The sequence below is a fragment of the Macaca fascicularis genome, chromosome 14 (assembly GCF_037993035.2).
Source record: "Macaca fascicularis isolate 582-1 chromosome 14, T2T-MFA8v1.1".
Taxonomy (NCBI): Eukaryota; Metazoa; Chordata; class Mammalia; order Primates; family Cercopithecidae; genus Macaca; species Macaca fascicularis.
Window position 1 is genome coordinate 76,970,894 of NC_088388.1, and position 23,631 is coordinate 76,994,524.

Sequence of the window (23,631 nt, forward strand, 5' to 3'; positions counted from 1 at the left end):
GTGTTTTGCCATGTTGCCCAGGTTGGTCTCAAACTCCTGGGCTCAAGCAATCTACCCTGCCTCAGCCTCTCAAAGTGCTGGGATTCTAGCCACGAGCCACAGCATCAGGCCAGGACAAGCATTTGATAAGCCATAAAAAGTAACCTCATTCCAGTTAGGTACAGTCTTTTGCTTCTAATTGCACCAAGCTCCACTGTAGACAGTATTAGCTCCTGAGTCCACTTTCTCCAGGATAATCCACCTAAGAGCAAAGACACCTTTGCAGCGTAAGACTTCTGTTTTCCTTGTCTGGAGTCTCCTCCTTCTAAACCACCTTCTATATCATTATAGACAGAGCTCAGAAATACAAACCTGACTGTATAATTTAAATACCTACAGGATGAAGTCAAAACTATTTGGCAAGAGTCACAGAATCCTCCATAATCTGGCTCACTCTAAATTCACTTTGCACTAGGATGGGACAGGCAAACCTTTTCTGAAAGGGCCACATATTAATTAGGCTTTGCAGGCCATAGGTCTCTATCGCAACTACTCAATTCTGCTCTTGTAGCATGGCAGTCGCCACAAACAACATGTAAACAAATGGGCATGGCTGTGTTCCAATAAGACTTTATTGGCAGTGGGCCAGATTTGGCCCATAGGCTGTAGTCTGCTAACTCTAAACTAGAATTGAACCTCATTTTAAAATCTTTCAGATGAGTGAATGGAAACTGACCATTCTCTGATGAATTATTTTTCTTACAACAATAAAAAGAGTCAGAATATTCATGGTAACTATTTTAATTACAAGGTGTCAACACACAGATAAGCATAAGCTTCAACTGTCATTAGAAACATGTTCCATCAAATTCAGAAACAGCAGGTATCAGTGAAACTGGAGCATGTATTTTGAAGACTTTAACGTATTGGATGGAATTTTTCAAAAATTTCAGCATATGTTTTCTTCTCTATAAAAGGAAAGATCATAAAAGATTTATTTTAAAAATATGTTTTAAAAATTGTATTTCCTAAAGGAAAATTAACACTCAGTAATCTTACTGATTGAAATCCTGATGTGGTCTGAATGTTCATGCCCCCCCGAAGTTCGTAAGTTGAAATGTAACCCCCAAGATGATGATATTACGAGGTTAGGACTTTGGGAGGTGATTAGGTCACAAAGGCTCTGTCCTCATGAGTGGGATCGGCTTAGGGGACCTTGTTTGCCTCTTCTACCATGTGAGGACACAGCAAGATGGCATCATCTATGAAGCACAGAGTGGGCCCTTAGCAGACACCAACTGTGCTGGTACCCTGATCTTGGACTTCCCAGCCTCCAGAACTGCAAGCAATAAATTTCTATTATTTATATATTACCCAGTCTATTCTGCAATTATACAGGTGGTAAGAAAAACCAAGTTAAAAAAAATTTTTTTTAATTACCCAGTTTAAGGCATTTTGTTATAGTAGGCCAAATGGACTAAGACAAACCCCTAAGAATTTCCCTATTTTCTTGTCCACGACTATGGCTTGGTAATCACTGAAGGATTTTCTTTCATTGAATGAAGAATAATTTTGGAGGAATCTGTGATGACAACCAAATGGCTGCCAAGAGGGACAAGGTGCTGCCAGGAATAACCTGACTGAAGAGGTGAAGGAAGAAATAAACACAGAAGGGCACAGGTCAGCCAGGAGAGGCCAGCAGCCAATGTGGTCAAGCTCTCCGGGCTCCCACTGTCCGTGCATGAGGCTCTTGGCACAACTGCCAGTAATCTGCAGCTCAGAAACAGAATGAGCCCTGCAGCTATACACACTCCTGCAGACACAGTGAACTCATGGAACTATGTCTAAGCAAAGAGCCAGAGGTCTGGGACTGAAGACTGCTCAGTCACTGGGCGTCACTCCTAGTAATCAATATAGCCAAGATGACTTCCAGCTCTAACATTTAATGGTTCTGAGTATTATGCATTCCCGATACATCCACTATTCATGTTTTGTGCTAGTCTTTAAGCTCTTCTTTGGCAAAAAAAGAAGCTGTATCTTTCTGATCCACCATAAATATATATGTGACTGAAGGCTGTGGGAAAATTAAAGAGTAATAAAATTTTAGAGCTAAATAAGATCTTAGAGATCAGTCTAATGAAATTTAAATGTTTTATATCACACATTTACATTAACAGGAAAATCTTTTTTTTTTTTTTTTTTTTGAGACAGGATCTCACTCTGTCACCTAGGCTGGAATGCAGTGGTGTGATCACAGCTCACAGCACCTTGACCTCCCAGGCTCAAGTAATCCTCCTGCCTCAGCCTCCCAAGTAGCTGGGACTATACGCATGTGCCGCCACACCCAGCTAATTTTTAAATTTTCTGTGGAGATGAGGTCTCACTATGTTGCTGAGACTGGGGAAAATCTATTTATATGTTTACAAGTTCAAATTTTTTCTATACTCATTCATTTACACATTTAATAAGGTCATGTGTGCCAAACCCCTGGGGAGACAAAAAAAAAAAAAAACTATCCTAGTAAGTTAAACTCCCAGCCTACAGAGACTCATATATGTGCACATGTGTTGTGTGTATGTGTGTAAAACACAGGTGAGAAAAGTTATATTACAACTATTAATAGATTCATAGCAGAATAGATATAGAGCACACTGAGGGAACGCCTGACTGTAGCTCGGTGAAAGCTTCACTGAGATAATGAAAGCAGAAATTTGCTAGGTGGATGGGGTGGAAACAGGGGCAAGAGGAAGAATAACATAGCAGGAAGAAGGTACAACATGTATAAAGCAATATAGGGCAGGCTCAGGACAAAGCATTTCACCAGGCAAATGATGAGTGATGAGGAATGAGGAAGTGTTCCATATGATTCATATCCACTATTATGCATTAGTGCCTGCTATGTGTAGGCTCTATGCGAGAGGCTGGGAAACAAAGACAAAGCTACAATCCATGAAGAACACAGACGTGTATATCATACGGTAGATAAGAATGTGGGTAAAGTGTTTCTACCAGAGGACACGCAATTAGCTAAGCTGGAGGAAATGAGCCATCCTAAGGAGTCTGGATTTTATCCACTGGGCAATGGATGACTTATTTTATTTTAATTTAATTTTATTTTTTGAGACAGAGTCTCGCTGTGACGCCCAGGCTGGAGTGCAATGGAGCGATCTTGGCTCACTGAAACCTCCGCCTCCTGGGTTCAAGCAATTCTCCTGCCTCAGCTTCCCAAGTAGCTGAGATTACAGGCACGCGCCATCATGGCCGGCTACTTTTTGTATTTCTAGTAGAGACGGGGTTTCACCATGTTGGCCAGGCTGGTCTCAAGTTCCTGACCGCAGGTGATCCGCCCCCCTCGGCCTCCCAAAGTGCTAGGATTACAGGCGTGAGCCACTGCGCCCAGCCGGAAAACTATTTTAAACAGATGTGATCAGATTTGCTGTCACTGGAAATAAGACCAAAGCAAGTGGTGAGTTAACAGGCAAGTGCAACAGTCCGAGCAAGAGATTATCAAGGCCTGAAGCAGGGAGAGGAGAGTTCAAAGTTGAGAAATATTTAGGAAGTAGAACTGATAAGACTTGATGATTAATGGGAAGTGAAAGAGAAAGACTTGATAATTCTCAGGCTTCTGGCTTGAGTGTCCAGGTGGACAGTAGTGCCATTCCCTGAAGCAGGACACAGAGGAGCAGGTGGTTTGGGAAGGCAGAGGGGACATGAGTTTTGTTTGCTGTCCAAAGGAGACAGAGGTAGTCAGGCAAAAACTGGATATATTAATTCAAGAGAATTTTGGTCTATAGACTAAGATGTGGGAGTCAACAGAATTTAGAAGGTACCTAAAGCCATAGACATGGATAAGATTAACCAGGGAAAATAATAATACAGTAAACACAGATTCTCTAAAATTAACTTGAAATACCTTTTTCAGAAAAATCCTCTGGATGTAATTTCATATATCCAAACATTTCACGGTCCCTCACAGCATACGTGTAGTCTCCACGTTTTACAAGATAATATCCAACAAAATAAAAGGCCGTAATATATAGAAGGTGGCGATGCAAACCTGAAATTCAAATGACAAATCCCAAAGAAAGCAAAAATTAGTCAATATGTATTAAAAGTTACATTTTTGGCTGGACGCAGTGGCTCACACCTGTAATCCCAGCACTTTGGGAGGCCGAGACGGGTGGATCACCTGAGGTCAGGAGTTCGAGACCAGCCTGGCCAACATGGTGAAACCCTGTCTCTATTAAAAATACAAAATTTGGCTAGGGGTGGTGGTGGGTGCCTGTAGTCCCAGCTACTTGGGAGGCTGAGGCAGGAGAATCATTGGAACCTGGGAGGCAGAGGTTGCAGTGAGCTGAGATTGCGCCACCGCACTCCAGCCTGGTCGACAAAGTGCCCAGCCTGTTATGGCATTTATTTAAAAAATAAAAATAAAAAAAGCGCTGGGCTCAGTGGCTCATGCCTGTAATCCCAACACTTTGGGAGGCTGAGGCAGGTGGATCGCCTGAGGTCAGGAGTTCAAGACCAGTTCACATGGTGAAACCCTGTCTCTACTAAAAATACAAAAATCAGCCAGACGGGGTGGTAGGCGCCTGTAATCCCAACTACTCAGGTGGCTGAGGCAGGAGAATCGTTAGAACCCGGGAGGCAGAGGTTGCAGTGAGCCGAGATCGCACCACTGCACTCCAGCCTGGGGGACAGAGTGAGGCTCTGTCTCAAAAAACAAAAAACAAACAAAAAAAGGTACTCTGAACAAACAGCCTTGATCCTTGACAAGGTCTAGCTCTGTTGCCCAGGCTGGAGTGCAGTGGCACAGTCACACCTTACTGCAGCCTCAACCTCCTAGGCTCAAGCAATCCTCTCACCTCAGCTTCCCAAGTAGCTGGGACCAAAAGCGTGAACCACCATGCCCATTTTTTTTAAGAGGGGTCTTGCTATGTTTCCCAGACTGGTCTTGAACTCCTGGGCTCAAGCGATCCCCCTGCCTCAGCCTCCCAAACTGTTGGGATTACAGGAATGAGCCACCCCACTCAGCCCACATTATCACTTCTTTAAGGGTTAGCGAATCTAAAATATTACATGTAATGTATATTTTAGCATATAGCACTTAATATTTATTTAATAAATGAATGAACAGCCTTGGGTAATTCAATTTACTACCTCTAAAACACAGACAAGACCTACCCTGGCTGGGCGTGGTGGCTCACACCTGTAATCCCAGCACTTTGGGAGGCCGAGGTGGGTGGATCACCTGAGGTCAGGAGTTCAAGACCAGACTGGCCAACACAGTGAAACCCCATCTCTACTAAAAATACAAAAATTAGGCCGGGCGCGGTGGCTCAAGCCTGTAATCCCAGCACTTTGGGAGGCCGAGACGGGCGGATCACGAGGTCAGGAGATCGAGACCATCCTGGTTAACATAGGTGAAACCCCGTCTCTACTAAAAATACAAAAAACTAGCCGGGCGAAGTGGCGGGTGCCTGTAGTCCCAGCTACTCGGGAGGCTGAGGCAGGAGAATGGCGTGAACCCGAGAGGAGGAGCTTGCAGTGAGCTGAGATCCGGCCACTGCACTCCAGCCTGGGTGACAGAGCAAGACTCCGTCTCAAAAAAAAAAAAAATACAAAAAAAAAATACAAAAATTAGCCGGGCGTGGTAGCGCACACCTGTAGTACCAGCTACTCAGGAGGCTGAGGCTGGAGAATCGCTTGAACCTGGGAGGTGGAGAATGCAGTGAGCCAAGATGGCACCACTGAACTCTGGCCTGGGCGACAGAATGAGACTGTCTCAAAAAAAAAAAAAAAAAAAAAAAAAAAAAAAAAGGCCTATCCTATCTTTCTCATAGTAGCAGCATATAAAACAAGACATATGCATGTAAAAGTATTTTGGAAAATGTATAAAACAATAAAAATGAAAAATATTCCTATGTTCTAGAACTGGGCAGAACACTCTCTCTTACCCCAAACAGCCACTGCTTTCCCTAATGGGCTACCCGCCATATAGCAAACCAAAGAGTGCATGTTCTCCCATGTGCCACTGGACTGCAGAGACACACAGAACCAGACTCTCTCTACGCTGACCCATGTTCCTCACAGAAAAACTCCATAAGTGTTTGAGATGATGATGTCAGCACCCCAGCCCTAAAGGCATGGCTTGGCCTCTTCCCAAGGCCCCGTTTTCCTAACCTCTCTCCTCATTCTCTCTGAGTGGTCTACCTCTCACTACCTGCACACTCCGTCTACAATCATCTTCCCATTCTTTACTCGGTGAGTCTAACCCCAGCAGCTATTGTGCTCTTTGCAGAACATCATAAATTACTGATATATTAAACTAGAGATCAATAAATATTTAATTCTGTGGGCTATACTTAGAATACCAACTACCTCTAAATTTAGGGCACATTAAGTGGTAACCAGCAAGAAGGTTAAGTTTAAAAAAACAGATGATGAGAAAAACTTATTAAAAAATTCTATTTATTGACAGTACAGTAGGGTGACTACAGTTAACAATAATTTGTAGTATAGTTCAAAATTGCTGGAGGAGAGGAATTTGAATGTTCCCAACATAAAGAAGGGGTGAATGTTTGGGGTGATGGATGGCCCGTTTGCCCCAGTTTCAACATTACACATTGTATGCATGTATCAAAATATCACAGGTACCCCCAAAATATGTACAACTTATTTTTAAAGTCTTATTCTTAAAAAATTCTTCTTAACATTTCCTGCTAATTTGAAAAAGAGCTACACAATTTTATTTCATTGATAGAAATTCATTATTATGAGACATATTCATTATTATGAGACAGAATCTTGCTCTGTCACTTAGGCTGGAATACAGAGGCATGATCACACTCACTGCAGCCTCAACCTCCCAGGCTTCAGTGATCCTCTTACTTCAGCCTCCCAAGTAGCTGGGATCACAGGTGCATGCCACCATGTCCAGATAGCTTTAAAAAATTTCTTTTGTAGAGACAAAGTTTTCCTATGTTGCCCAGGCTGGTCTTGAAACCAAGCAATCCTCCCATCTCAGCCTTCCAAAGTGTTGGGATTACAGGTGTGAGCCACAGTGTCCAGCCAGAATATCCCATTACTCACAGAATGCCAGGTACTCTCCAGGGCTTTGAAAATCTACCATATCTCTTTCACTACACCTCCAACTCTCTTAGAAACAACATTTATGTGATACACACCTTCACCCTATATGCACAAACTTGTACCACAATTTGTCTTTTTAATGGATATGGCCATCTGGTCTGTAAACCTTTGGAGGATTGGGACCATGTTTTATATTCCTTGTAATCTACATAAGTTATTCACTCAATACTACCTTTTTTTTTTTTTTTTAAAGACAGAGTCTCAGTCTGTCGCCCAGGCTGGAGTGCAATGGCGCAATCTCGGCTCACTGCAATCTCCGCCTCCCAGGTTCAAGCAATTCTCCAGCCTCAGCCTCCCGAGTAGCTGGGATCACTGGCATGTGCCAACACGCCTGGCTAACTTTGGGGTTTCACCATATTGGTCAGGCTGGTCTTGAACTCTTGACCTCAGGTGATCCACCTGCCTCAGCCTCCCGAAGTACTGGGATTACAGGCATGAGCCACAACACCTGGCCTCACTCAATACTTATTGAACACCTACTATAGATATCAGACACTGACCTAGATAAACACAATATGCATTCAGTAAATGCTGCTGAGGACAACCATTTCAATAAAGTCCTAGGATCTAAATCTTCCAAAGCAATTTAGGGAAGCTCTGGGAGCTCAGGAAGTCTGATCCCTACTCCTGGGCTACACAGTTTATATTCATTATCTCATGTAGTCCTGAGATAGGGAACTTCCCCAGAATCAAATGACTAGTGGGGTGGAGGTGGTGTCAAACCCCAAAGCATATGCTCTTAACTGCTGTACTCTTGTCTCCCAGAAAGGCACAAACTGCTAAACTAACAACAATGAGATTAAGTGGTGCATATGTCACATTTCAGTCAACCTTTACTTCCTCTACAGCATTCTCCCTCCCATCTGTATCTCCTTTGTGCTCCTAAAGTGCTTTCTGCTCACCCACCTCTATCAAAACATGTATCTATCATACCAAGATCAGCAACAGACTGTTTGTTTGTCTCCCTGATTTCACTAGGAGCTCCATAGGGCACATAACAGAGAAACAGTTCAGTAAGGCCAGGCACAGTAGCTCACACCTATAACCCCAGCACTCTGGGAGGCCGAGGTGGCAGGATCACTTGAGGCCAGAAGTTCGAGACCAGACTGGCCAAGATGTCAAGACCCCATCTCTACAAAAAATTTAAAAATTGGCCAGGCCTGGTGGTATGCACCTGTAGTCCCAGCTACTCAGAAGGCTAAGATAGGAGGATCGCCTGAGCCCAGAGGTCGAGGCTGCAGTGACCCATGATTGCACCACTGCCCTCTACCCTGGGTGACAAGTGAGATCCTGTCTCAAAAAAAAAAAGGGGGGGTTCAGTAAATGAACAAATTACAAATGTATGGTAAACTGTTTGCATAACAAGAGCTAAGGAAGGGGAACTCTGTCCAGCACCTTTTACATGTCAGACATTTTACCTATAGAATCTCACTCAATTCTCACAACAAATATGCAAAAATTAATTATTCTTATTTTATAGATGAGGAAACTTTGGCTCTGATCAACCTGACCATGTAACTTGCCCAAACTGACACAGCTGGAAAGCAGTAGAGCAAGTCTGTTTATTTATTTATTTATTGGTGACAAGGTCTCAACTTTGTTGCCCAGACTGTAGTGCAGTGGTGCAATCACGGCTTGCTGCAGCCTCAACTTCCTGGGCTCAAGTGATTCTCCTCCCTTAGCTTCCTGAGTACCTGGGACTACAAGTGCACATCACCATGCCTAGCTAATTTCTTATATTTTTTGTAGAGACAGGGTCTCACTATGTTGCCCAGGCTGGTCTTGAACTCCTGGCCTCAAGAGATCTTCCTGCCTTGGTCTCCCAAAGTGCTGAGATTACAGGTGTGAACCACTGTGCCTGTGCCTGGTGAGCAAGTCTGTTTAGTTCCAAAGTGGAGCTCTTTTCATTACACCAAGTGACAGTCTTGGGCAAGTGTGAAATGGTGATGAAAAGGGAAAGCCTCGAGTCCTCAGAGGCATAAATGGACAAAGATCACTCCTTTCTGAAGTGAGGAGTCATGTCCAAGGGAGATAGGATTTCAATACTGTTTGAGCACTGGAAATGCTGGGATTTGATGGCTGGGAGCTGACCTTCAGGCATGACATACAGCTGTAAGAAGGCAAAAGATGTACAAGTGTGGTGACTCCTAATTGCCTGAACCATTGCCTGAGCTTTTTTCCTGATTGTGCTTCTTGGTTCCAATCAACGCCTCACATTGCTGACAAAGATGACTTTTTAAAATACAGAGCTCATCACTGCACCCCTGCAGCTCTCAAAAGCTTACAAAGTTCCTGGTTGGCTAGAAAATAAATTGCCAAGCTCTGCTAAAATCTCCCTTGTAGTTTTATCACCCTAAACCTGAACACTCACTCAATCATTAAACACCTTCCATTCAGAGGTCCTTGCCCTCATTGGCTCCCACTAGCCCCATGGGCCTAGAAAGCTGTCTGTCTCTCAGTCCTGCCCGATAATCAAAGTTAACTTCAAAGGCCCCTCTTCCAAAGTTCCTCTCCTCTTTTCCCTCTGGAAATCCATAGAGCTTAGCAAAGCTACTGTGGTGGTTATTATCAGAATAGTCAGTGTCTCTGATGGGATTACAGCACACTGGTTCAAAGCCTCCTATTCAAACTGTGGTCCTCAGACCAGCAGCAGCAGTATTTGAGCACTTGTTGGTAACATCAAGTTCCTCCCCAGACCTCATGAATCAGAATCCGCAATTTTTTTTTTTTTTTTTTTTGAGACAGGGTCTCACTTTGTTGCCCAGGCTGGGGTGCAATGGAGCAATCTCGGGTTACTGCAACCTCTGCCTTCCAGGCTCAAACGACCCTCCTGCCTCAGCCTCCCTCAGCCTGGGACCACAGGCGTGCACCACCACGCCCGGCTAACTTTTTTAGTTTTTTGTAGAGACCGGCTTTCGCCCTGTTGCCGAGACTGGTATACAGTTCCTGAGCTCAAGCGATCCGCCCGCCACGGCCTCCCAAGGCGCTGGGATTACAGGTGTGAGCCACCGCGCCCAGTCTAGAATCCGATTTTAACAAGACACCTATGCTATTCGTATGCACATTAAGTTTGAGAAGCACCGGTGTCCCATATCCATTCAGAGGTCAAAAAAAAAAAAAAAAAAAAGCTCTGCTACGTAATAGCCATATGACCTTGGGCAAGCTGCTGTTAACCTGTTAGGCTCGGTTTCCTCGTTGTGAATAATACATCCCTAATAAAGTGTTTTAAGGCCTACATGCTATCAATAATGCCCATAGTGTGAGTAGCGCGTGGCATGGAGTCACGGCTCATTTGTGCACACAGTACAACACGAACTGAGAAGAGTAGTCCCGGGTCCTTCACAGACTCAGTTCGGGCTTCACTGCACCTCAATTTCTTCAAGTGCCAAATGACACACTGGCTCTGCTCGATTCTAAAGAGCTAACGGGGCGCGGACCGCCCGGGAAGGCGAGCTGGGGTCAGCTAGGCAACAAGGCACGGAAAAACAGAGCACCTCAGGAGGGCCTACGGCGGGGCAGGTCTGCAGCCCTGCGACCCCCTCTCCTCCCAGCCGATCCCGACCGCGCAGCACTCACCAGCCGACCGGATCGGCCTCCGGTGGATGAAGTTATCAACCAGGCCAGCGCAGTATCCCAAGAAGCCGACGTAAAGAAGCCGCGGGTCGGTCAGCTTGGGCGGGGGCAGGCTCCGGGACTCATCCGGCAGAAACCTTAAGGGCTCTGGGTTCCGCCGTGGGACCATGGTGACGCCGTTCCCACTCGAGGCCTGGTCTCAGACCACGAACTACAAAGAAAACCACCACGACCACTACCCTGAACTAAGGAGTCAGCTTTCTCCTCCTCCTCTGCGCGCCGGACTCAAGGCCACGGCGCAGTGCGGTGCAGCGCCCAAAAGCTTCCCGATGCGTGCTGCTGCCGGAACCCCGCACGCAAAGTTCCGGACTGCTAGGTGTCAATTCGCTCGTCCGCCCGCGCTAATTCTCTGGTGGGAGTGGGTTTCACGGGCCTGGTAACGCTTGGTGGAGGAGTACCCCAAACGAGCCAAACTGGGCAAAGTCTAGGAGACACTGATTTTCTTTTCTGCCAACTTCCGCACCCAGAATTGCCTCTCCCTCCCCTGCCCTTTCTGGAAAGATTTATCTTCTCATCCAATGCCCACAAATGAGCATGATGCATAGTTTTGAACAACGTAATTACTTGAAATTCCATAAAAGCTAGTTTTCGTTTTCTGAGTTTTCAGGCGTTCATTCGCATAGACACATCCTCCAGAGGCTAAAATTAAGGTCTGGTCAGCAACAAAAGAATTTAGAGAAGCCCAGGACTGGATCGTTGTAGTCTTTTCTTGAAATTCAGATTTGGAGGCAGCACCCTAAAATGTTTCACCTCTGGGTCTTCACGTCCTTGCACATGGCTGAGTGAGGAGGTGTTCCCTAAAGGTTTGAGTAAAGAGGCCAGGTGCCGTCACTCAGGCCTGTAATCCCATCACTTTGGAAGGTGGAGGCTGGTGGATCACCTGAAGGTCAGGAGTCCAAGACCAGCTTGGCCAACATGATGAAACCCCATCTTTATGAAAAATACAAAAAATTAGCTGGGCGTGGTGGCCGATGCCTGTAGTCCCAGCTACTTGGGAGGCTGAGGCAGGAGAATGGTGTGAACCCGGGAGGCGGAGCTTGCAGTGAGCCGAGACCAGCCACTGCACTCCAGCCTGGGCAACAGAGCAATACTCCATCTCAAAAAAAAAAAAAAAAAAAAAAAAAAAAAAAAAAAAAAAGGTTTGAGAAATGAAAGAAGGAATTTACAATTCTGTTAAGCAATTTTCCAGTCTCTGCTGTCAGGCCTCTGAGCCGAACGAAGCTCAGCCATTGTAACCCCTGTGATTTGCACATATGCGTTCAGATGGCCTGCAGGAGCCAAGAAGTCTGGGGCAGCCAAAAACCCACAAAAGAAGTAAAACAGCCAGTTCCGGCCTTAACTGATTAACCAACATTACACCATTCCACCATTGTGACTTGTCCCTGCCCTACCTTAACTGATCAATAGTCATTGTGACATTCTTCTTCTGGATAATAAGTCTTATGATTTCCCCACCATGTACCTTGTGACCCCCTCCTCTGCTAACAGTAGATAACCTCCTTTTACTGTAATTTTCCTTTACCTACCCAAATCCTACAAAGCAACCCCTTCCCCATCTCTCTTCATTGATTCTCTTTTTGGACTCAGCCCACTTGCACCCAAGTGAATAAACAACCTTGTTGCTCCCACAAAGCCTGTTGGTGGTCTCTTCACATGGATGCACTTGACATTTGGTGCTGTGACTTGGATCGGGGGACCTCCCTTGGGAGATCAATCCCCTGTCCTCCCACTTTTTGCTCTGTGAGGAGGATCTGCCTACTACCTCAAGTCCTCAGATCAGCCCAAGGAACATCTCATCAATTTTATTTTATTTTATTTTATTATTTTATTTTTTTTTGAGATGGAGTCTCGCTCTGTCACCCGGGCTGGAGTGCAGTGGCCAGATCTCAGCTCACTGCAAGCTCCGCCTCCCGGGTTTACGCCATTCTCCTGCCTCAGCCTCCCGAGTAGCTGGGACTACAGGTGCCCGCCAACTCACCCAGCTAGTTTTTTTGTATTTTTTAGTAGAGACGGGGTTTCACCGTGTTACCGGGATGGTCTCGATCTCCTGACCTCATGATCCACCCGTCTCGGCCTCCCAAAGTGCTGGGATTACAGGCTTGAGCCACCGCGCCCGGCCATCTCATCAATTTTAAATCTGGTAGACCTCTTTCTACTCTCTTCTCCAACCTCTCTCGCTATCCCTCAACGTCTTTCTCCTTTCAATTTCGGTGCCACCCTTCAATCTCTCCTTTCCCTTAATTTCGGTTCCCTTTCTGGTAGAGACAGAGGAGACACGTTTTATCTGTGGACCCAAAACTTCGGCGCTGCTCATGGACTCTGGAAGACAGTCTTCCCTTGTGTTTAATCACTGCAGGAATGCCTGCCTGATTATTCACCCACATTTCAGAGGTGTTCTATCACTGCGGGGATGCCTGCCTTGATCTTCCACCTTGGTGGCAAGTACCACTTCCCCTGGGTGGCAAGTACCGCACCCCCTCCCCCCATGTCTCTATCTCTTTTCTTTAAACTTACCTTTTTACTATGGGCAACCTTCTGCCCTCCATTCCTTCTTCTTCCCCCTTAGCCTGTGTTCTTAAAAACTTAAAACCTCTTCAACTCTCACCTGACCTAAAACCTAAGCATCTTGTTTTCTTCTGCAACACCGCTTGGCCCCAATACAAACTTGATAATGGCTCTAAATGGCCAGAAAAGAGCACTTTTGATTTCTCCATCCTACAAGATCTAGATAATTTTTGTCATAAAATGGGCAAATGGTCTGAGGTGCCCTACATCCAGGCATTTTTCACACTTCATTCCCTCCCTAATCTCTGTTCCCAGTGCAACTCATCCCAAATCTTCCTTCTTTCCCTCCCACCTGTCCCTTCAGTCCCAATCCCAAGCACCGGTGAGTCTTTTGAATATTCCTTTTCTACCGACCCATCTGACTTCTCCCCTCCTCCCCAGACTGCTCCTCCTCAGGTCGCTCCCTGCCAGGCTGAATCAGGCTCCAACTCTTCCTCAGCCTCCACTTCCCCACCCTACAACCCTTCTGTCATCTCCCCTCCCCACATCCGGTCAGGCTTACAGTTTTGTTCTGCGGCAAATACTCCCCCATCTGCCCAATAATTTCCTCTTCAAGAGGTGGCTGGAGCTGAGGGCATCGTCAGAGTGCATGTTCAATTTTCTCTATCAGATCTTTCCCAAATTAATCAATACTTAGGCTCCTTCTCGTCAGACCCCCACCAAATATATACATGAATTCCAGTATTTAATCCAGTCTTACAATTTAACCTGGAGTGACTTAAATGTCATTCTAATTTCTACCCTCTCCCCAGATGAAAGGGAAAGAGTTTTTTCTCTAGCCCAGTCCCACACAGACACCCACCGGCATCATGAGCCAGGCCTCCAGGAAGGCATTAGAGTGGTTCCCCAAGAAGATCCCCAATGGCACTATCAGGCAGGTTCCTCAGCTATAGCTAGGTGACATTACATGATTTCCTGCCTAGTTGAAGGGCTTAAGAAGACAGCATACAAATCTGTTATTTATGACAAACTTAAAGAAACTACCCAAGGTAAAGACAAAAACCCAGCCCAGTTCATGGCCTGTTTGGCGGCAACCCTTAGACGCTTTACAGCCCTAGACCTTGAAGGGCCAGAAGGCTGTCTTATTCTTAATATGCTTTTTATCACCCGGTCAGCTCCTGACATTAGAAAAAGGCTTCAAAAATTTGAATCTGGCCCTCAAACCCCACAACAGGAATTAATCAACCTCACCTTCAATGTGTACAGTAATAGAGAACAGACAGCCAAGCAGCAACACATTTCTGAGTTATTTGCCTCTGCTGTGAGACAAAATCCAGCCGCACCTCCAGCACACAAGAACTTCAAAACACCTAAACTGCAGTGGTCAGGCATTCCTACAGGACCTCCTCCCTCAGGATCTTGCTTCAAGTGCCAGAAATCTGGCCAGTGGGCCAAGGAATGCCTGCAGCCCAGGATTCCTCCCAAGTTATGTCCCATCTGAGCAGGGACCCACTGGAAATCAGACTACCCAGCTCACCTGGCAGCCACTCCCAGAGCCCCTAAAGCTCTGGCCCAAGGGTCTCTGACTGACTCCTTATCAGACCTGCTAAGCTTAGCAGCTGAAGACTGACGTTGCCCGATCACCTTGGAAGCCTCCTGGACCATCATGGATGCCGAGCTTCGGGTAACTCTCACAGTGGAGGGTAAGTCTGTCCCCACTCCACATTACCTTATTTTCAAGGACTTGTTTCCCTTTCCCCCATAACCATGGTGGGTATTGATGGCCAGGCTTCTAAACCTCTTAAAACTCTCCAAATTTGGTGCCAACTTGGACTTTTTTTTTTTTTTTTTGAGACGGAGTCTCACTCTGTCACCCAGGCTGGAGTGCAGTGGCATGATCTTGGTTCACTGCAAGCTCTGCCTCCGAGGTTCATGCCATTCTCCCACCTCAGCCTCCCAAGTAGCTGGGACTACAGGCACCCGCCTCCTCGCCTGGCTAATAAGCACTCCTTTTTAGTTATCCCCACCTGCCCAGTTCCCTTATTAGGTTGAGATGTTTTAACAAAATTATCCGCCACCCTGACTATTCCTGGATGAGCCACATCTCATCGCCACCCTTCTTCCCAGCCCAAAGCCTCCTTCACGTCTTCCTCTTGTATCCCCCAACCTTAACCCACAAGTATGGGATATCTCTACTCCCTCCTTAGCAACCGATCACACACCCATTACTATCCCATTAAAACCTAATCACCCTTACCCCGCTCAGCACCAGTGTCCCATCCCACAACAGGCTTTGAGGGGACTAAAGCCTATTATCTCTCATCTGCTACAGTATGGGCTTCTAAAGCCTCCAAACTCTTCTTAACATTCCCCCATTTTACCTGTCCAAAAACCGGACAAGTCTTACAGGTTAGTTCAGGATCTGTGCCTTATCAACCAAATTGTTTTGCCTATCCACTCTGTGGTGCCCAACCCATACACTCTTTTGTCCTCAGTACCTTCCTCCACAACTCAGTATTCTGTTCTTGATCTTAAAGATGCTTTTTTTCACTATTCCCCTGCACCCCTTGTCCCAGCCTCTCTTTGCTTTTACCTAGACTGACCCTGATACCCATCAGTCCCAGCGACTTACCTGGGCTGTACGGCCACGAGGCTTCAGGGACAGCCCTCATTCTTTCAGCCAAGCTCTTTCTCATGATTTACTTTCTTTCCACCCCTCTGCTTCTCACCTTATTCAATATATTGATGACTTTCTACTTTGTAGCCTCTCCTTTAAATCTTCTCAACAAGACACCCTCCCACTCCTTCAACATTTATTCTTGAAACCATTATATAAACTCACAAAGGGAAACCTAGCTGACCCCATAGATCCTAAATCCTTTCCCCACTCCTCTTTCCGTTCCTTGAAAACAGCTCTAGAAACTGCTCCCACACTAGCTCTCCCTGACTCATCCCAATACTTTTCATTATACACAGCCGAAGTGCAGGGCTGTATGGTCGGAATTCTTACACAAGGACTGGGACTGCACCCTGTAGCCTTTTTGTCAGAACTTGACGTTACTGTTTATGCTGACCCTCTTGTTTGCGTGTGGCACCTGCCACTGCTCTAATACTTTTAGAGGCCCTTAAAATCACAAACTATGCTCAACTCACTCTCTACAGTTCTCATAACTTTCAAAATCTATTTTCTTCCTCACACCTGATACATACACTCTCTGCCCCCTCCCCCAGCTCCTTCAGCTATACTCACTCTTTGTTGAGTCTCCCACAATTACCATTGTTCCTGGCCCAGACTTCAATCCAGCTACCCACATTATTCCTGATACTACACCTGACCCCCATGACTGTATCTCTGTAATCCACCTGGCATTTCAACTTCTGTCACAACCTTCCATAGTCTTTCTAATGACTTTCCTGCTAGCATTACAGATCTATCACAAACTTTATCAGTCCTTTGGGACCAGGTCGATTCCTTAGCCGCAGTTGTCCTCCAAAATCACCGAGGCCTTGACCACTCACTGCTGAAAAAGGAGGACTCTGCATATTTTTAAATGAAGAGTGTTGTTTTTATTTAAATCAATCCAGCCTGGTATATGACGACATAAAAAAGCTTAAAGATAGGACCCAAACACTCACCAGCCAGGCAAATAATTATGCGGGATCTACCTGGGCACTTTCTAACTGGGTGTCTTGGCTCCTCCCTATTCTTAGTCCCCTGGTACCTGTTTTTCTCCTTCTCTTATTCAGGCCTTTTGTCTTTCGTTTAGCCTCTCAATTCATACAAAACCGCATCCAGGCTGTCACCAGTCATTCCATATGGCAGTTGCTGCTTCTAACAACCCCATGGTACTATCTTGTGCCCCAAAATCTCCCCATAGCCTAAACTTCTATTCCTCATCCTATTATACTCCTTCTCACCTTTAGGACTAAGCCAATGATGAACTCCTGGCAACATCCGGACAAGACCAACCTTCCATGCAGCGCCCCCTCCAAATGGCTGTCTAAACATACTTCCAGGCCTGCTTCACCCGTTCCTCTAAACCATAATCTCTTAGGACCTGCTGTCTATAAAAACAACTTACTTCAGGCCTTGTCCTCCAAAATTTTCCCCACCTCCAAAATCAAAGACCTCTGAATTAAAAATCTAAAACACTGTCAAATCCATGCTCACGGTATCCTCAGGCCTACTGTTATAGAAATGACCAGCAATATGCATATACAGAACCAGTTCCACATATCTGGCACTCAGGTCAACATCCAGGACAACACATGGTCTGTCATTGGTTGTTAGAAGGCCTTGGACATTTCTCTCTTGGCCAGTCCCAACTTATTTCAGGAGACAGGGACTATTGTACTTATTATTTTTCCTGTATAAGGTCTGCAATAAGGACTATTGAACTCTTCCATTCAAAACACCACTCACACCTTTGGGAAAAAGGTAATATAATAGACTTTTGGCTCGATGCCAGGGGATCCTATTTGTCCATGATGGAAAATGGGGACAAAAGACCTTGGTATATAAAACATTATTCCTACCTTGGCCTAAAAACTCACTGCCACCTACCTTAAAGCTATTATGCTTAATTGCTATTTTTAGATAATTTATTCTATTAGGACAATTCCAAGCTCAAAAATATGCTAACTGATGCCTTGTTAGCCACACAAAATTGTACCCAAAAACTTTCTAGACCAACTCACTATAAAATTAAATTTTCTTTAGGTGTTCATGCAGCCCCTAAGTCATGCCTGAAGCAGCCCTGAAAAACATCGCCCCTGTCCCAATAATCCCCAGTAAAAACTTTTATTTTCTTTATCTTTTCTTATAACTTTATATTTTATAAATAAAAAGACATGAATGTCAGGCTTCTGAGCCGAAGCTCAGCCATTGTAACCCCTGTGACTTGCACATATGTGTCCAGACGGCCTGCAGGAGCCAAGAAGTCTGGGGCAGCTGAAAAACCACAAAAGAAGTAAAACAGCCAGTTCCTGCCTTAACGGATTAACCAGCATTCCACCATTCCACCATTGTGACTTGTCCCTGCCCTACCTTAACTGATCAATCGACCTTGTGACATTCTTCTTCTGGACAATGAGTCTTATGATCTCCCCACCATGTATCTTGTGACCCCCTCCTCTGCTAACAATAGATAATCACCTTTTACTGTAATTTTTCATTACCTACCCAACTCCTATAAAGCAACCCCTTCCCTATTTCCCTTTGCTGACTCTCTTTTCAGACTCAGCCCACTTGCACGCAGTGAATAAACAGCCGTTTGTTCACACAAAGCCTGTTGGTGGTCTCTTAACACGGACACGCGTGACATCTGCTCACCCACCTCTAATACTGCAGATTGAACAGTTCCCTTTAGAAAGCCGTTCCTGATGTTGAGCTAAAATGTCTTCCTGTCATGTCCGTTCATTAGTAGAATCAACATTTTATCCAAACGAGGCCGATTAAACCAGAGGTTTATGCAAAGGTATATGCATCAAAGATAGTGATTTCCTGAGTGGAAGACTTAAATACCAGCTAAGAGTCATTACATAAAGCATGGACCTTTTATCTCTACAGAAAAAAACACTACCTGACAATATTTCAAGTTAGAATTTTGCTTTTTTTTCCCTCAAGTCAGGGTCTCATTTGTCACACAGACTGGAGTGCAGTGGTGCGATCATGCCAGCTAGGTTTTAAATTTTTTGTAAAGACAAGGTCTTGCTATATTGCCCAGGTCGGTCTGGAGCTCCTGGGCTTAAGGGATCCTCCTGCCTTGGCCTCCCAAAGTGCTGGGATTACAGGTGTGAGCCACCTTGCCCAGCCCAAATTAGGATTTTTCTGGAGTGTATATTAGAACTTTCCTCAAAGGCAGCAAATGTTTCAAAAGTTCACACCCTTTAACTCAATAATTACACATCTAGGAATCTTATCCTCTGAAAATAGTATAGGATGAAAAACCTTTTTTGCACAAATTTTTGTTTGTTTTTTTAACCACGTTTCTTTTAAAATGTTATCAAAAGAATAAAAACAACCAAAAATGTCCCTCAGAAGCAATATGTAAATTCTGAATACCAGATAAACTACTAGGCAAACACTTAAAATGAAGTTTACAGATTTTCTTAAAACATGATGAAATACTTGTGTATTCATTGGATATTCAAAGGCTCAGCTTCTTTTTTTTTTTTTTTTTGAGACGGAGTCTCGCTCTTTTGCCCAGGCTGGAGTGCAGTGGCTGGATCTCAGCTCACTGCAAGCTCCGCCTCCCGGGTTTACGCCATTCTCCTGCCTCAGCCTCCCGAGTAGCTGGGACTACAGGCGCCCACCACCTCGCCCGGCTAGTTTTTTGTATTTTTTAGTAGAGACGGGGTTTCACCGTGTTAGCCAGGATGGTCTCGACCTCCTGACCTCGTGATCCGCCCGTCTTGGCCTCCCAAAGTGCTGGGATTACAGGCTTGAGCCACCGCGCCCAGCCAAGGCTCAGCTTCTATAAAAAAAAAATCTAACTCAGAGTAACGGGATCCATAACAGAAGCCTAGCCCACTGCTCCCCTACACATAACCCCCCACAATCTTCTGGGCCTGTTTTTTGTTTGTCTGTTTTTTTATGAGACAGAGGTTCACTCTGTTGCCCAGGCTAGAGTGCAGTGGCGCAATCTCAGTTAACTGCAACTCTGCCTCCCTGGTTCAAGCAATTCTCCTGCCTCAGACTCCCCAGTAGCTGGGATTACAGGTGTGTGCCACCATGCCCTGCTCATTTTTGTATTTTTAATAAAGATGGAGTTTCACCCTGTTGGCCAGACTGGTCTTGAACTTCTGACCTCAAATGATATGCCCACCTTGGCTTCCCAAAGTGCTAGGATTACAGGCGTGGGCTACTGCATCCGGCCCTTTTTTGTTTAGCTTCGTGGATTTTTTTTTTTTTTTTTAAGATGGAGTCTCACTCTGTCTCCCAGGCTGGAGTCCAGTGGCGCGATATCAGCTCACTGCAAGCTCCACCTCGGGTTCATGCCAATCTCCCCCCTCAGCCTTCTGAGTAGCTGGTGCCCACCACCACACCCAGCTAATTTTGTTTTTGTATTTTTAGTAGAGACGGGGTTTCACTGTGTTGGCCAGGATGGTCTCCATCTCCTGACCTTGTGATCTGCCCTCCTCGGCCTCCCAAAGTGCTGGGATTACAGGCGTCTGCCACTGTGCCCGGCTGTTTGTTTTGTTTTTTTTGAGACAGAGTTTCGTTCTTGTTGCCTAGGCTAGAGTGCAATGGTGTGATCTCGGCTCACCACAATCTCTACCTCCTGGGTACAAGCGATTCTCCTGCCTCAGCCTCCCAAGTAGCTGGGTGTACTTGGGAGTAGCTGGGATTACAGGCATGCACCACCACGCCTGGCTGATTTTGTATTTTAGTAGAGACAGGGTTTCTCCATGTTGGTCAGGCTGGTCTCGAACTCCCAACCTCAGGTGATCTGCCTGCCTCAGCCTTCCAAAGTGCGGTGGTGTGAGCCACTGCACCCGGCCAAAAAAAATTTTTTTTTTTTTTAAGACAGGGTCTCACTATGTCACCAGGTTGCAGTGCAGTAGTGCAATCTCAGCTCACTGCAGCCTCCATCTCCTCTGGCTTGGGTAATCCTCCCACCTCGACCTCCCAAGTAGCTGGGTCTAGAGGTGTGCCCACCACATCTGGCCAATGAATCTTAAAAACATAACTTTAAGAAAAAGAGACAAGTTACAAGAGAACATACTATGATTCCATTGATACAGAATTCAATATTAGGCAAAAATATATTTTTAGAGACACATGTTAGTGATAAAACCCTAAAGAAAAGTAACAGAAAAATTAAAGGCAAATGTTCAGGATAGTTACCTCTGGAAAGGAAGAGGCATAAGACCTCTAAGGTATTAATGATATTCAATTGTGAAGCTACGTGGTGGGTATAGGGATATATATTTTATTATTTATGCATATACATTTTATACAATTTTGGATTTATGATATATGCAATAATAATTTTTAGATAAATTAAAGTATTACCTTTTTATTGTGGTAAAAAACCAGAACATTAAATTTACCATCTGAGCTATGTTTAAGCATATAGTTTGGGGCTGGGCACGGTAGCTCATGCCTGTAATCCCAGCGCTTTGGGAGGCTGAGGGAAGAGGATCACTTTAGCCAAGGATTTTGAGACAAGCTTGGGCAACATGACGAAACCCCGTCTCTACCAAAAAAATACAAAGGAATTAGCTGGGCATAGTGGTGTGCACCTGTAGTCCCAGCTACTCAGGAGGCTGAGGTGGGAGGATCATTTGAGCCTGGGAGGCGGAGGTTGCAGTGAGCTGAGATTAATGCCACTGCACTCCAGCCTGGCCGACAGAGCAAGACTGTCTCAGAAAAACAAACAACAAAACAAAACAAAACAAAACAAACCTACCTTAGAGTTTGGTAGTGTTAAGTATATTCAATTTTTAAATATTTGTTTATTTATTTATTTATTGAGACAGACTATTGCTCTGTAGCCAGGGCTAGAGGGCAGCAGCGCTATCTCAGCTCACTGCAAGCTCCGCCTCCTGGGTTCATGCCATCCTCCTGCCTCAGCCTCCTGAGTAGCTGGGACTACAGGTGCCTGCCACCATTCCCGGCTAACTTTTTGTATTTTCAGTACAGGGTTTCACCATGTTAGCCAGGATGGTCTCAATCTCCTGACCTTGTGATCTGCTCTCCTCGGCCTCCTAAAGTGCTGGGATTACAGGTGTGAGCCACCACGCCGGGCCATATTCACATTGTTGTACAACAGATCTCTAGAACTTTTTATCTTGAAGAACTGAAACTTTATACTCGTTAAACACTAATTCAGCCTTTCCTCTCCCCTAGTCCTTGGCAACCACCTTTTCATTTTGTTTCTATGATTTTGACTATTTTAGATACCTCACATAAGTAGAATCATACAGTCTTTTTCCTCTTGTGACTGGCTTATTTCACTTACCTTAATGTCCTCAAGGTTCATCCAGATTGTAGCTTGTGACAGGAATTCCTTCCCTTTTACGGCTGCATAATATTCCACTGTATGTATATACCACATTTTCTTTATCTATTCATTTTTTACGGACATTCGGATTCTTTCACCTCTTGGCTATTGTGAATAATGCTGGAATGAACATAAGTTCAAATGTCTCTTCAAGATCTTGCTTTGAATCCTTTTGGTTACATACACGGAAGTGGGATTGCTGGATCATACTGTAATTCTATTTTTAATTTTTTTAGGAACCTCCATACTATTCTCCATAATAGCTGCACCGTTTTATTTAATTAATTAATTTATTTATTTGAGATGGAGTCTTGCTCTGTCACCCAGGATGGAGTGCAGTGGCACGATCTCGGCTCACTGCAACCTCCGCCTCCCGGGTTCAAGCGATTCTCCTGCCTCAGCCTCCCGAGTAGCTAGGATTACAGACGCATGCCACCATGCTCAGCTAAGTTTTGTATTTTTAGTAGAGAGGGGGTTTCACCATGTTGGTCAAGCTGGTCTCAAACTCCTGACCTTGTGATCTGCCTGCTGTGGCCTCCCAAAGTGCTGGGATTACAGGCATGAGCCACCACACCTGGCCCAGCTTCACTATTTTAAATTCCTACTAGCAGTATATAAAGATTCCAATTTCTCCATGTCCTCACCAATGTTTTTTTTTGTTCTTTTGATAACTGCCATCCTAATAGGTGTGAGGTGATATCTTATTGTGGTTTCGGTTTGCATTTCTCTTATAATTAGTTTTTTTGAGCATCTTTTTACATGCTTGCTGGTTATTTGTATGTCTTCTTTGGAAAATTGTCTATTCAAGTTATTTTGTCCATTATTAAACTGGATTGTTTTTGTTACTGTTGTAGAGTTCTGGAAGTTCCTTATGTATTCTGGATATTAACCCCATATATATATAATTTTTTTTCCCTCTTTGAGACAAGGTATGGCTCTGTTGCCCCAGCTGGAGTGCAGTGGCACAATCACAACTCACTGCAACCTCCACCTCCCAGGCTCAAGCAATCCTCTCACCCTCAGTTACCCAAGTAGCTGGGACAACAGGCACATGCCACCACACTAGGCTAATTTTTGTATTTTTTTGTAGAGATGGGGTTTGCCATGTTGTTCAGACTGGTCTCGAACTCCTGAACTCAAGTGATCCACCTGCCTTGGCCTCCCAAAGTGCTGGGATTACAGGTGTGAGCCACCACGCTCAGCCCAGATATATGATGTGCAAATATTTTCTTCCATTCTGTAAGCTGCATTTTCACTGTGTTTCCTTTGATGTACAGTTTTAAAGTTTGATGTATTCCCGGCCAGGCACGGTGGCTCACGCTTCTAGCACTTTGGGAGGCTGAGGGAGGTGGAT

The 23,631-nt window shown here is 45.0% G+C and overlaps 1 protein-coding gene across 1 annotated transcript; it reads right to left on the minus strand.

The window, feature by feature from the left end:
- Positions 1-764: 764 nt before the first annotated feature.
- Positions 765-10,991, minus strand: NDUFC2 (NADH:ubiquinone oxidoreductase subunit C2). Its single transcript, XM_045371238.3, has 3 exons — positions 10,708-10,991; positions 3,893-4,036; positions 765-947 (listed from the first exon to the last, which is right to left on the minus strand). The coding sequence occupies exons 1-3, from the start codon at positions 10,871-10,873 to the stop codon at positions 898-900; spliced, it is 360 nt and encodes a 119-aa protein (XP_045227173.1). The 5' UTR covers positions 10,874-10,991; the 3' UTR covers positions 765-897.
- Positions 10,992-23,631: the final 12,640 nt, after the last annotated feature.